This window comes from Danio aesculapii, chromosome 3 (genome assembly GCF_903798145.1).
Source record: "Danio aesculapii chromosome 3, fDanAes4.1, whole genome shotgun sequence".
NCBI classification, from domain to species: Eukaryota; Metazoa; Chordata; class Actinopteri; order Cypriniformes; family Danionidae; genus Danio; species Danio aesculapii.
Window position 1 is genome coordinate 60,066,906 of NC_079437.1, and position 14,590 is coordinate 60,081,495.

The following is a 14,590-nucleotide window of genomic DNA, read 5'->3' on the forward strand; positions in this document are numbered from 1 at the left end:
AGTTTTGCACATTAAATTAGGAGAGAACATGAAGAAAAAACTACAAAGCCTTCTCTACTCTACAGATCATTAAGAAAAAGGTCATTGTAAGCTTTAATAAATATATTGTTCTTATTCATAATAAGTTTAAGTGATTAAACAATTATTAAAACTTTAGTCAGGTAAATATTAAATCTAGGTATTGTCTTCAAAAACTTATTTTTGCATATAGAAAATGTACAGTGTAACATAAAAATATAACAATAAGATCGAGAGAATGATCACAACCAGAATCAGTACAGAAATATATCTCTCATAGATAAATTTAGCAACGTTATTCCATGAAATAGCCTAAATAAATCAATCCAAAAAACATACAAAGAAGTGTGGTGAACAAATAAACACATGTTACATTTAATCTAACACTTAATTCTGTGAGTTATTTTAAGACAAATCCTCCTCACCCTACTGAAAAAAACAGCTTAAACAAGCCTAGGCTGGTTGGCTGGTTTTAGCTGGTCAACCAGCCTGGTTTTAGAGGGGTTTTGGCCATTTCCAGGCTGGTTTCCAGCCATTTCCAGCCTGGTCTTAGCTGGTCAGGGTGGAAAATGACCAGCTAAAACCAGCTTGACCAGCCTAGCCAGGCTGGGAGCCCAGCCAAAACCAGCTATGTCCAGCTTAAACCAGGCTGGTCAAGCTGGTTTTAGCTGGTCATTTTTCAGCCTGACCAGCTAAGACCAGGCTGGAAATGCCTGGAAAACAGCCTGGAAATAGCCAAAACCCCTCTAAAACCAGGCTGGTTAACCAACTAAAACCAGCCAACCAGTCTAGGCTGGTTTAAACTGGATTTTTCAGCAGGGCAATGTTATGAAACCCACATCACTCCTATCAAAGTAAATAACAAAGACAAATATCATCAGACACAAGTCTTTACTTTTCTCCAAAACTTTGTCGCATTTAACAGAAGCAGAACTGAGGAAAACAGAATATTTTGATCTGAGTCAAAACAAAACTGCTTTAGGTCTATTCGTCATGTTATAAAGCAGCAGGGACTTTTATTATAATGCTGGGTTCACACCAAACACGAAGCACATTTCATACAGTGAACAGACCCACCATTAAACATGATAAAACTTCACTATTAAAACAGAAACATTCATTATAAACCACTTTCAGACAACAAAACCTCTCTCAAGCATTCGCTAAGCCACGCAGAGGCACACAAGCAGCCAATCAGCAATCGCAGAGCAATACACAGCAGCTAATCAGCATTGGCTGAGCAAAACACAGCAGCCAATCAGCATTCGCTGTGCCACACACAGGCTAATATCCCGCCCTCGGCGCTCAGTGTATGAAGTGGATGGAGTATGAATCGGATCGCTGATGAATGCTAAACTTTGCCGTTTGCTGTATAATTATACTTCTGTTACGGGTGTTGTGCGTCTTTTCAAAGTAAGTGTATTATATCTGACTTCTGTAGCGTTCACGAGTGTGAAATGTTTATCCTGCTACCGATTATGCCGTGATTTGATGTGATTTAACTCATGTGGTCAATGCTTATAGCATTAGGAGAATATATATGTACATATATAGTTTATTTATAGATTATGTTTTAGAAATTTGCACACAAAAACAAGCAGTCAACAAAAAACTCATTCAAAAACAAAATTCCGTTGTGTGGCTTTAACAGAAGAGATCCATAGCTAACAGTTTGCAAACATTAAAGTCTTCAAGCATCACACAGATGCATTGTAAGTGTGTGTATAAGGTGCATACACAACTTCAATACTGTAATGACAAACAAATAGATAAATGTAGAAAAGGAAAATGCGAAAAGATATACGATACACATTATAAGCGAGCCATTCAGTGTGTAATAAAAGGAAGGTTCTGTATACTTTTATTACAAGCAAGTAGGCATGGGACAATAACCGTTTTCCAAGGTATACAACGGTTTGGAAAAGTCACGGATTTAAAACCGTCAAAATTTTCTGCTATACCGTACCTAATGGCTCGTTTCCACTGACTGGTACGGTACGGTTCGGTTCGGTACGGGTCACCTTTATCAGGCTTGCGTTTCCACTAACAAGGGTACCCTTTTGGTGGGCGTGGTGTATGACAGAAAGTTTCAGTCGACGTCATTCTCGCTCGAGGAAATCTCTACAATTATGCTGTACAGGTCGCTTACATATCATATGAGAAGCTCTTCTCACAACACAGACGCTTCACACACATAAACACTTGTGTAGAAATTTTTATTACTAACTTTACTATGAACATGAGTTGATTATAACTGCAGATCAATGACAGTGCGAAATAGCTTACTGTAACGTCTGTAACTATATTAAATAACTAAATAAATGAACATATATGAACACATACAGACCCTTACAGTCTCCGATATGTTACCAACTACAGAAGAACTACATATAGCAGACATTTTGCCAGTATTTAGGTTTAAAACAACACAAATTATAGCCTACAGTCAGTGAAAACCTCTCATCTGTGTCTGTAATCTTCAGCAGCACATGTAGCCTCTGTTAGAGAGTAATTCCGTCATTCTCGGTTCATATTAGTCCAAAAGGTGAAGATAATAAGTTAGTTATACATAGCATTTTGTTCATGTTTGCTGATAATGTGCTCCTTTTTTTCCGGTTTCTCCTTTGTTTCTTCGCGATTCACTCTCGCGTTTGTCAGTGTCTGACAGGATCGGGTTTCAAAAGCACGTCAATAATCAAGCGCAGGTTATTATCATCAGCTCTAGAGGTTTGTTATTTCAGATATAATGTTAGTAGCGCGAGCGCAAGGAAGAAATCGAAACCGCTCGTGCCTCAGACTGGCTCGTAAAAAACTACGCGGCACAGCGTAAATCTGCTCTTCTTCTTGGATTTGTGGCTGTTCAAGACGACGACAAGGTTTGTTTGAGCCCAGGTCGACCATGGCTCGTTATTATATGTATTTATAATTCTGCTGTAATCTCTCGCTGTGTTTTTCAAACATGGCGTTTTTTTTGTTTTCATTCTGGATTGTTGCATAAGCGAATGACGTATCTCTGTAAACCAATAGCGTTCAGCTGCGCGTGTGGCTCTGCCTTTTGGTACCCTTTCTCGTGTTTGGTACCCTTTCGAAAGGGTGCCGAAAAAGTGGTACGGTTCGGTTCGGTATGCGTTTTGACAGTGAAAACGGCCATAAAAGCGTACCAAACTGAACCGTACCGTATCACTCAGTGGAAACGGGCCATTAGGTATGGGTAAGATTTTTTTATTTACATTTTTTGAGGACAGCAGTATCTCCAGCAGAAAAGAATTGTAAATAAATCAGTGTTTTTGAAACAAATTAAGACCGCAGAAGTCAATAATTCATTATAATTATTCAGCCTGACATGATGCGCTCTATCCACCACCAGGGGCTTGGGAAAACTCTCCTTCCGAATACTTTGAGTAGTGGTTCTTCGTTAAATGCGTTTGGACTAGGGATGGGTACTAAAACTCGGGTAATGGTGCTACACTATGAAAGATCGAAGTATCGATAAGCTCAGTCCAGGCCTGGATTGGCTATTTAGGAGGACTTGGAAAATTCCCGGTGGGCCAGTCTGTTTTTTGGCCGCGAGGGCTATCATTCGACCCCAAACAGCAACACCTTAGTGAAAATCAGAATTTGAATAATGAATATTACACCTGCTCAGTGAAAATCAGATATTCACTACATTAATAAATCTGACAACGTGATCAGAAATCTAAAAAGGGTAGAATAAGATGAAGCCATCAATAGAAAGTAATACTGTGGTTAAAAGAGTCTTGCAGATAACAGTGCAATACTTATTTTCTTTCTTCCTAGCGCACCAGCATAACAGTGCCATTGTGGTCTAGTGGTCAACACGTTGTGTTACGACGCCGCCAATTCGAACCTCACCTGAGTAAATTATTATTATTTAATTTTTTACATTTTTAGTGTTATGACATATAATACTGTTTGGGTTACTTATATAGGTGTGCATATTTTTTTTGTGTGTGTGACTACCTTTACAAAGGACTGGATATCTATAAAGAATTTTGCACAGAATATATATTCAGATATTGCAGGAAAGGACATTGTGATGTTTTAAAGAATAGTGTTGGAGATTTAGCTCCCCTTTAATGTTCTCATATTTATGAAAAACATTTGAAGTTCTAAAGCAGCTGTGTCCTTTAAAAAAGACGTGATAGTGTAATTAGAAACTGAATTGGAAATGACGTTATCTTAATATAGTCAGTCGTGAGGTGGGCCGGTCTAAGGCTTGAAACTCCAGGGCTGAAAAGGAGTCCCACTCCGGACCTGGCTCTGACGTTAGCAGTTCGGTACTGGAGAATTATTGCTGAATAAACAATACTTTCAGCAGCATAATTTGCCATATTTCATATTCGTCTGCACAGTTGGTGATCTCACATGAGAAATGCTTGTGTTTTCGAAGATCACGTCTAGTATAAAAGCCTTCACAGTTCTCGGCTGTGCGCGCACTCATTAATTGAATTTTGCAACTCAAAGAGGGTATTTTCAACTGCAGGGAGCACAATAAACAAGGAAAGATCCTGACTTCTGCCAAAAAAGGCAAACATGTTGATTTTTCTCCAGAACAAAGGTTAAAAAGTCATTTACAGGGGAAAAAAATATATATAAGAAAAAATTTTTTTATTTGTTTTACAATTATTGGTTTCATTTTTATTTTACATTAAAAACATAATAATAAAATAAAGTGTTGTTAATTTTGTTCGGTTTGTTTTTTCATACAAACAAATAAATAAAAAAACTACAAAAAGTACAGATAAGAGAACTGTTAAAGTACCGAACTGATAAGTGGTACCGATATCATTAACACTTTAACGATACCCATCCCTAGATTGGACGCGTGCCCTCAGAGTGCTTATGAATGCCAATTATTCTCACTTTGTTCCTTCTTAAGCGATCGAAGTCGTCGAGTCTCATTTTCATTCGGTCGTTGTCTCTCCAAAGAAGTGACGTAGGCATCTGCATCAGTTAATGATTCCTCGGCATCTTTCAGTTTTTCGCCCTGGGTTGGCAGCGACGCTTTCACAGCTGAAATGGAGGTTTTTAGCTCGGAAAGAATCTCCACTCTGAGCGCTGTGACCTCTGATCTGATGCACCAGAGAAGCTCGCCGTGTCAAAGCCACCGTGCCTGCTGCTTGCACGTTATGCTCCTCAAGTATTTCAGTGTTCATTTTTGTATTACCTCTCGGCATTGTAATGGTTTCTCAAGCATAAGGAGTCAAGAAGATTTCATGATCAAGAAGTTTTATTAGCTTCAGAGCTAAACATCAAACAGCTCAGCATGCCACATGGTTACCAACACATGGTTCTACCTACGCATTCTTCTACTACCCCTTTTATAGAACCCAGAGTAACCACTAGCGCCCCCATGTGATTCAGTGACTTAATACAAGAACATAACAGGCATATTAGCTTATAAGTGCTTTCATGATGTCTTATTAGTCTTGTGCAAAATATTAGATGTGCTTAATGTGTATAGAGAACTCGGATTAATCAAATGATTGAAATTAATATTCGGAGCAGAAGCTTGCGACTTCTTACTCCGCCATCTTACCTGAAGTCTGAAAGTATTTGATCTTTATTCATATTTGCTAATGTTATCTGTGTGTATTTAATTTATTTGTATTTCTAGTGTCATTGAGATATGTTTGCAGATATATTGTCTAATAGATAATGCTGTCCGATATTTATTTATCCAGAGTTTGAATGCCTTTTGTCCGCTAAAACAACTTTATTTACTTTAATTTCAGACCTGAGATTGTGTGAACGCATTGTGCCAAGCGAAGATGGTGTAAAAGCTGGAAAACACCTCATTTACTGACTGGAGGATTTTATTTTTAAGGAAAGGAAGAGTCTATTTTTCACCTTCACTGTTGAAAAAGATTAGTTGGGATGGAAAACAGTTGCAAGATTAACATGATGAGCCACACTGGAGAGAAACGATTGACATGCACCCAGTGTGGGAAGAGTTTCACACGATCATCATCCCTTAATAAACACAAGAGGATCCACACTGGAGAGAAACCGTTCACATGCAACCAGTGTGGGAAGAGTTTCACACGATCATCAATCCTTAATGAACACATGTTGATCCACACTGGAGAGAAACCATACACATGTACCCAGTGTGGACAGAGTTTCAGACAGTCATCAACACTGAATAAACACATGATGATCCACACTGGAGAGAAGCCACACAAGTGTGATCAATGCAGTAAGACATTTTTAAGGATATCACATCTGAAGATCCATCTAAGAGTTCATACAAAGGAGAAACCGTATTCATGTTCTGTGTGTGGAAAGAGTTTTACACAGGTGTCAAGTTTTAAAAACCATGAGAAGATCCACACTGGTGTAAGAGAGTATTTCTGCTTTCAGTGTAAGAAGACTTTTAAGACAACTGAAGATTTGAAACGGCACGAAAGGATTCACACTGGAGAGAAACCGTACAAGTGTTCACACTGCGACAAGAGATTCAATGAGTTGGGAGATCTGAAAAAACATGAGAGGATTCACACTGGAGAGAAACCGTACACGTGTTCACACTGCAACAAGACATTCAGAGAACTAGGACATCTGAAGAAACACAAGAGGATTCACACTGGAGAGAAACCGTATACATGTTCACACTGCGACAAGAGATTCAGTCATTTAGGTAACATGAAAGCACATGAGAGGATTCACACTGCAGTTTGCTAGCCTGTGTTCGCCACCAGGAAATTGGGCCACAAATGGGTCTTCCAAACAAACCATGACCCTAAGCATACCGCCAAATTAGTTCAAATGTGCTTTAAGGACATTAGAGTGAATGTTTTGGAGTGGCCATCACAAAGCCCTGATCTCAATCCTATAGAAAATTTGTGGGCAGAGTTGAAAAAGCTTGTGCGAGCAATTCAGCCAAGAAATCTGACTTAGGCTACGTTCACACTGCAGGCAAATGTGGCCCGAATCTGATTTTCCCCCCCTCATGTGACTCGAGTGATGACAGTGTGAACACCCCAAACTACATGTAATCTGATCTTTTCAGTTCAGATCTGTGCCACTTTCATATGTAGTCTTAAATCAGACTCAGATCTGATGTGTTGCAATGCGACCACAGTGTGAACGGTTATGTCGGATTTCATGTGACTTACATAATCTTTGAGCGACATGCGTCATTATTCTGTGCTGCAAACATCAATAATCTACTCCTCAGTAGCATAGTAGAATAGCTCACAGGACGATTACTTTACCACAGAAAGTTGGTTGTTCATGTTGAAAAAGATTTGGAAGGAAAAATAACTGGTGCTCGTTAACTAATCTGGTTAATGATTGGGGCACGGGTTGTTCGTGAAGCCGAAGAGCATCGTGGATGTTGCGGATAGGGGATGCGTGCAGTGTTGCCAGATGTAGCTGACTAATTCCAGCCCAAAAAACTAGTGAGAGCACCTTTGAGGTGGGGGGTGGGGGGGTTATTTAATATAATATAATATAATTTATATTTCTTTTTTTATTATTTCCCAAATGATGTTTAACAGAGCAAGGAAATTTTCACAGTATTTCTGATCATATTTTTTCTTCTAGAGAAAGTCTTATTTGTTTTATTTCGGCTAGAATAAAAGCCTCCCTAAAAAAAACTCTTCATAAATTACAACTGGTACAAAACGCTGCAGCCCGTATTATCACAAAAACCCCCTCTATCTGTCACATCACACCCATTCTACAGCAGCTTCACTGGCTTCCCATATCTTTCAGAATTAATTATAAAACACTTCTTCTCACTTTTAAAGCCATCCACAATCTCGCTCCTCCATACCTTGCTGATCTTGTTCATATCGCCACAACTTCTCCAACACTCAGGTCTTCTTCTTCCATTCACCTCACTGTTCCCTCTGTCCGCCTTGTCACCATGGGGAACAGAGCCTTCAGCCACTCTGCTCCTCAGCTTTGGAATTCACTTCCTCCTGATCTCCGTAATTTAGACTCTCTTTCACAATTTAAAACCAAACTCAAAACACATCTGTTTTATTCTCTTTAACCCGACTGCATTTATTTAAAAAGTTTGTATTGTATTTTATTGATTTTATTGTGTTTTTATTTGAACTGATTGTTCTAGCTGTTCTGTACGGTGACCTTGAGTGCCAAGAAAGGCACCTTTAAATAAAATGCATTATTATTATTATTATTATTATATGCTTAAGTTTTTAATTGAAAACTTTAACAGATTTTGTTTTCTGATGATTTATGATGTATTAAATTTGTATTTTTTTCTCTTTATATTTCTTTATTCTAAATTATTCAAAAAGTGTGGTTATGATGACCATCTAATCCAGCTAAAAATGTCACTAAATGCACTTTTTTCTATTTAATAATCTTATTATTAAAAAGAAAATGAAGCGAATAACTGCAAAAAGGTCCACTTTTTGAGGAAAAAAGGAACCACCCCTATCACCAGGCTTGCTACGAGCCTGAAGTCTTTACTTTTCTCCAAAACTTTGTCACATTTGACAGAAGCAGAACTGAAGAACACAAAATAATTTAATCTGAGTCACAAAGCAAACATTATGGAAGAAGTAATTTATAAAATGACAAAGACCGGCCTCTAATGGGCCATCAGTGTGACTGTGTGTAAACGAAGAGACCCAGAACATGAGCTTCTGTGTTTGTCTTTATTTATATTTTAATATTAACAATAAGTTTAAGAGACTCAATTAATGAAATTTATATCTATTATTATATAAATAATAAATCTAGGTATTGTCTTTAAAAACTCTTTTTCTATATAGAAAATGTACAGTGTAACGCAATATATATATAACAATAAGATCGAGAGAATGATCACTACCAGAAACCTACAGAAATATATCTCATAGATAAATTTAGCAATGTTATACCATGAAATAAACTAATCAATCCATTAAAACGTTCATGCAAAGAAGTGCTGTAAACAAAATACACACACACACACACACGTTATGTTCAATCAAACACTACTATAGATGTTAAATCTTTATTTATTTTCTATATAGACACTAATTCTTTCGTTATTTTAAGATATTTATTTTTCTTATGTTAAGAAACCCACATTACACCCATATTAAAGATAAAAGACAGATATCGTCAGACACAAGACTTTACTTTTCTCCGAAAATGTTTGACATTTGACCGAAGCAGAACTGAGGAAAACAGAATATTTTGATCTGAGACACAAAACAAAACTGCATTAGGTCTATTCATCATGTTATAAAGCAGCAGGGACTTTTATTATAATGCTGGGTTCACACCAAACACGAAGCACATTTCATACAGTGAACAGACCTACTATTAAACATGATAAAACTTCACTATTAAACCAGAAACATTCATTATAAACCACTTTCAGACCACAAAACTTCTCTCTTGTATCCACAGAGAGTAACATACAGCCAGCCAATCAGCATTCGCTAAGTAAGGCCCAGGCAGCCAATCCGCATTCGCTAAGCAACACAGGCAGCCAATCAGCATTCGCTGAGCCACACACAGGCTAATATCCCGCCCTCGGCGCTCAGTGTATGAAGTGGATGGAGTATGAATCGGATCGCTGATGAATGCTAAACTTTGCCGTTTGCTGTATAATTATACTTCTGTTACGGGTGTTGTGCGTCTTTTCAAAGTAAGTGTATTATATCTGACTTCTGTAGCGTTCGCGAGTGTAAAATGTTTAACTTTGCTGCCGATTATCCCTTCAGGGATTAGGAAAACATCTTACCTTTATTCATAGTTGCTAATGTTATTTGTGTAGCTTCATTTATTTGTATTTGTAGTGTAATTTACTGGTGGTTTCTGAAATATGCTTTGCACAGATATAATATCTGACAGATAACGTACTTGTATGTTTATTTGTACATCCAGTGTTTCCAGTTTCTTTTCACTTCACATTTTGCTCGTATTTGCTGAATGTCTTTTATCTGCTAAAACAACTTTATTTTCTTTGATTTCAGAAGAATGAGTTTGCGTGAAGTGAAGACGATGAACTACTAAAAGCTGAAAAAAACCTCTGTATGGTATTTTTTAAATTTTAAAAAGAGACAAGATTTTTTTTTCAGCTGCACTCAGAGATTAATTGGGATAAAAAGCCGCCGTAAGATTCACATGATGAGCTGCTCTGGACAGAAACGATTCACCTGTACCCAGTGTGGAAAGAGTTTTAGAAAATCATCAAACCTTAATCAACACTTGAAGATCCACACTGGAGAGAAACCATTCACATGTACTCAATGTGGTAAGAGTTTCACACAATTAACAAACCTTAATCGACACATGAAGATCCACACTGGAGAGAAACCATACATATGTACCCAGTGTGGTACGAGTTTTACAGACCCCTCATCACTGATTAAACACAAGCTGATCCACACTGGAGAGAAAAGACACAAATGTGATCGATGCGGTAAGACATTTGCAAGGGGTTCGCTTCTGAAGATCCATCTAAGAGTTCATACGAAGGAGAAACCATATTCATGTTCTGTGTGTGGAAAGAGTTTTGCAGCGCAGTCAAGATTAAGCCTACATCAGAAGATCCACACTGGTGTGAGAGAGTATTATTGCTTTGAGTGTAAGACGACTTTTATGACGGCTGATAATTTGAAACGGCATGAAAGGATTCACACTGGAGAGAAACCGTACACGTGTTCACACTGCGACAGGAGATTCAGACAGGTACAAACCCTGAGATCACATGAGAGGATTCACACTGGAGAGAAACCGTACACGTGTTCACACTGCGACAAGAGATTCAATCAGAAAGGAAACATGAAAGTACATGAGAGGATTCACTCAGCAATTTTCTAGCCTGACTAAAACACATTCGAAACCAAGGAGTAAGAAAATTTCCCTGAATGCGCCAGCCACAACAGCAGGATAGCTGCACTCGGAAGTATGGAAATCCACAAATTATTATATATAATTTTTTGTCATTATTACAACATTATATTTTTACAGCAAACAAGCGCATGTTTTATTATATTCATAACCGCGCTTGTGTTTTACAGTCATGCTTTAAAACACAAACGCTAAAATAAAAAACGCTACATTTCATGATCTATAATCCATAATCATAACCCCTGGACAGCAGTCCCACAACATTCTGACACTCAATGACACTCAAATCCCCTGTCAGAAAAGTCTAGTGCCTGGGAATGGGCTTTTCACAGTGTCTGCTATAATGTTAAGGTTGTTTTCGTGTGTTTACACAGATGAATATGGCCACTGTGTAAATGTACAGTACAGTTATGATCTTATTGCCACATTAGATCGTTATGATAACATGATATCGATGCCTTCAGTGATTTCCTGAAGATAAATACCAAAAAATAGCACAACTGGAATAACTCCAGCAGTCGTGATCATCTCATATGAAGCAAGAGATTGCGATGACATATGATGACGTCTGCAGGTGCTGTAGTGCTGTCCCATTTTTTAGGGTTGAATTTAGAATTGGGATTGGGGCTTTACAGCCATCTTATAATGTACCATTTCCTACATACGCTAGTATGGGATGCTGAAATGAAATGCTGATAGCTTGACCACATCCCATTAACATAGAACAAAAAAAAAAAACACACCATTCGGAAACATCTCGCAAGACTCGCGTTTGCATGGGTTCAGCTGTGTCCTCTTCATTTTCTGTGTCTGACTCAAACTGATACCGCCTCACTGTCATTATTTACAGTCTATGGCATGCCTTTTCAGCTTTTAAATCTTTGTTCTGACTATCCATAAATATCGGCAAAGTGTATTTAATGCTAAAACCGAAATCTTCTACTACTAAGTAGGTACTACATTTGAATCTCAACTTACTACACGACCATCAGAAAAGTCAGTTCTATATAGTTTGGATGTGAGTAGTATGAACGGAACTCGCATGCTCATGCTTTTATGTTTGTTTCCACTGTCAAAAGGTACCAAAAACAAACCATGCCGTACCACTTTCTGTGTACCCTTTCCAAAGCTGAGAGGTTACATTGTAATAATATGTTCATATAACAACGATTGTGGTGAGAGAACATGATCCGAGCTAAAACAGACCCAACCGTAACAAGTACTGTGCCTTTTTAAACTAACCCAGCTGCCGTAGTCTGATGCGCTGTCCCATCTTAGGGGGTGTGAAGGAAAATTATTTGTTGACAGCGCTTTACCAAGTTTTAAACCGAGAGAGTAAGAGGGAAAGACATTACCTGATGGATTGTTGGTAATATTTCCGGAAGATGACCATGACCATGCCGTTCGCAATGCGTTAAAACATTGTTTTCCAGCCGCAGCTGTGCTTTATTCTCAAAATGTATAGTTTGTCTAAAGTTATGTATACAAATTATATAGTATACTATGACCAGAGATACAATCAGCCAGCGCAGTCGATCCTCCATAGTAAAAAGCGACATTTTGTGTCGGCCGGTTTGTTTACTTGCGGGAATTCCATTGGCATTTTCCCACTCGTGAATTCTGACCAATCGAAAAGCAGTTTAGGAAATACGTTCAATAACATCTGGCCAATGAGTGATGAGGATTTTGTCAGATGACTGCATTTTGGTTCTTTTTAACTGGTTCGGACCAAAGCGATCAGTGTGGTGTGAAAACGACCCAAAAACGGCAGAAAATGCTACAATGTACCATTTGTTGGTCCGGACCAAATGAACCGAAGCACAGACGTAAGCACCCTTAGTGGAGCGCTGAGAGTTCCTGACTAGCATGCAGAGATAAGGGGTTTGAATTCAGGGTGATGCAGCTATCGATGTTAGTTTTTAAATGCTCTGTTCTTGTAATGTGTTGTGTTTTAACATTGGTCTGACAGCCCAATAAACACTCTGTGGATAAATGTCTTGTTTGGTCATAAAATGTGTTACTTTTTTAAACACATCAAGTCATAATTTAAGTGTTTGTATTCACCTTATTCTCTGCGTACGAGCGGGCGCAGCCATTTCAATCATTTTGGCTCGAAACTTCCGGTCTCAATCACTTTCATTCATTTTTAAACGTTAAAAACAGCTCGTTTTGCTGCTTGGTGTTGCTAACTGATATTTTCTTATTATATTATTCTACTTTGTCTGTATTGTAATGCAAACACTTGTTTGTAGAGTGAGTAGTTTGACCGTTTTTTTGCCGTTTATTATTCCTAGTCATTTCTCCCATAGGCAACTGAATCGGAAGTTCTAAAACTATCGCAAAAACGCGCGCACTTCCGCATTGAAGAATAAGGTCAATAAGTCAGGATTTGAACTCAGGTCATTTGCAGCACAGTTCCTCTATGCACACATGCAGTCCACTAGCCTACATAAGATAAGAGTTTTTTTTACTCTGACCCTGTCAGTCAAAGGCAGATTCACCAGGTTTCGAAGCGCTTCTGAAATGACCGATGCTTTGAATCGTTTTAGTCACATGACCTGAGTGTTTCGAATCACCTTAGTCACATGATCTGGGTGTTTCGGATCCTGCTTCGGTGCAGTGTTTTGAAACACTTGTGCTTTGGGATCTTGACACTGCCAAAAAGTCAGTTTCATGTCAGTCATCCCTAGTACTGGGTTGGACCCCCTTTTGCCTTCAGAACTGCTTGAATCCTTAGTGGCAGAGATTCATAAAGTGTGAATCATCTCAGACTAATTTCTTGAACATGACAATGAGTTCACTGTACTCAAATGGCCTCCACAGTCACCAGAGCTCAATCCAATAGAGCACCTTTGGAATGTGGTGGAACCAGAGCTTGGCATCATGCATGTGCAGCTGACAAATCTGCAGCATAGCGTGATGCTATCATGTCAATATGGAGCAAAATCTCTGAGGAATATTTCCAGTACCTTCTTGAATCTATGCCACAATGGATTAAGTCAGTTCTGAAGGCAAAAAGGGTCCAACACAGTACTAGTAAGGTGTACCTAATAAAGTTATATTGTACGTATACACTGTTTTTTGGCTCAAAAAACAAAACAGCACACTATTATTCACTATTCATCTTTATAGTGTGGAGGTTAGTAGTGAATAACAAAAGATTAAGCTCTGGCTCCAGTTTACAGATACAAAGACAAAAATTTGTCTTGCTAACATTCATGACTCGTGAGCAACCGTGTAATAAGTCAGCTAAAGTTCAGCCAAGGTAATATCATGGGCATTTAGGCTAACATAACAGAGAAAGGACAGTTCAATAGTGAAAATATGTCCTTCTTTGTAATGATATATACATAATAATTCATTTTCCTTCAACTTAGTCCCTGATTCATCAGCAGTCACTACAGTGGAATGAATCGCCAGCTACTCTTTTACGCAACGCATAATCGTCAACTGCAACCCAGTACTGGGAAACATAATAACTAAACTCAGGTTAAATAAACCATAAATGCAATTTGGCTATTATCCAAACTCCATTGTGTTCAAAAATACAGTAAACTCTTCCCACAATGTAAGTAAGCCTATGCAAGTATAACCTATAAGAGAAGTTTATTTATAAACTAATTTCGAGAGGATCACGTACTTATGATTGCTTGCAGACGGTCCCGCATTATCTAATTTATGATTCACCAATCAGATGATTCCTAAGCTACTATAAATACTCTAAGTT

The 14,590-nt window shown here is 38.2% G+C and overlaps 2 protein-coding genes across 2 annotated transcripts; both read left to right on the forward strand.

The window, feature by feature from the left end:
• The first annotated feature begins 1,316 nt into the window (after positions 1–1,316).
• LOC130221763 (gastrula zinc finger protein XlCGF49.1-like) lies at positions 1,317–7,444 on the forward strand. The gene is made up of 2 exons (XM_056454354.1): positions 1,317–1,431; positions 5,775–7,444. Exon 2 carries the CDS (start codon positions 5,917–5,919, stop codon positions 6,721–6,723), a length of 807 nt encoding a protein of 268 aa, XP_056310329.1. The 5' UTR covers positions 1,317–1,431; positions 5,775–5,916; the 3' UTR covers positions 6,724–7,444.
• Positions 7,445–9,978: 2,534 nt separating this feature from the next.
• Positions 9,979–11,312, forward strand: LOC130221767 (gastrula zinc finger protein XlCGF49.1-like). Its single transcript, XM_056454359.1, has one exon. The coding sequence runs from the start codon at positions 10,135–10,137 to the stop codon at positions 10,831–10,833; it is 699 nt and encodes a 232-aa protein (XP_056310334.1). The 5' UTR covers positions 9,979–10,134; the 3' UTR covers positions 10,834–11,312.
• Positions 11,313–14,590: the final 3,278 nt, after the last annotated feature.

Coding starts and splice junctions, on each gene's coding strand:
- LOC130221763 (XM_056454354.1), top strand. CDS start 5,917: ATGGAAAACAGTTGCAAGATTAACATGATGAGCCACACTGGAGAGAAA.
- LOC130221767 (XM_056454359.1), top strand. CDS start 10,135: ATGATGAGCTGCTCTGGACAGAAACGATTCACCTGTACCCAGTGTGGA.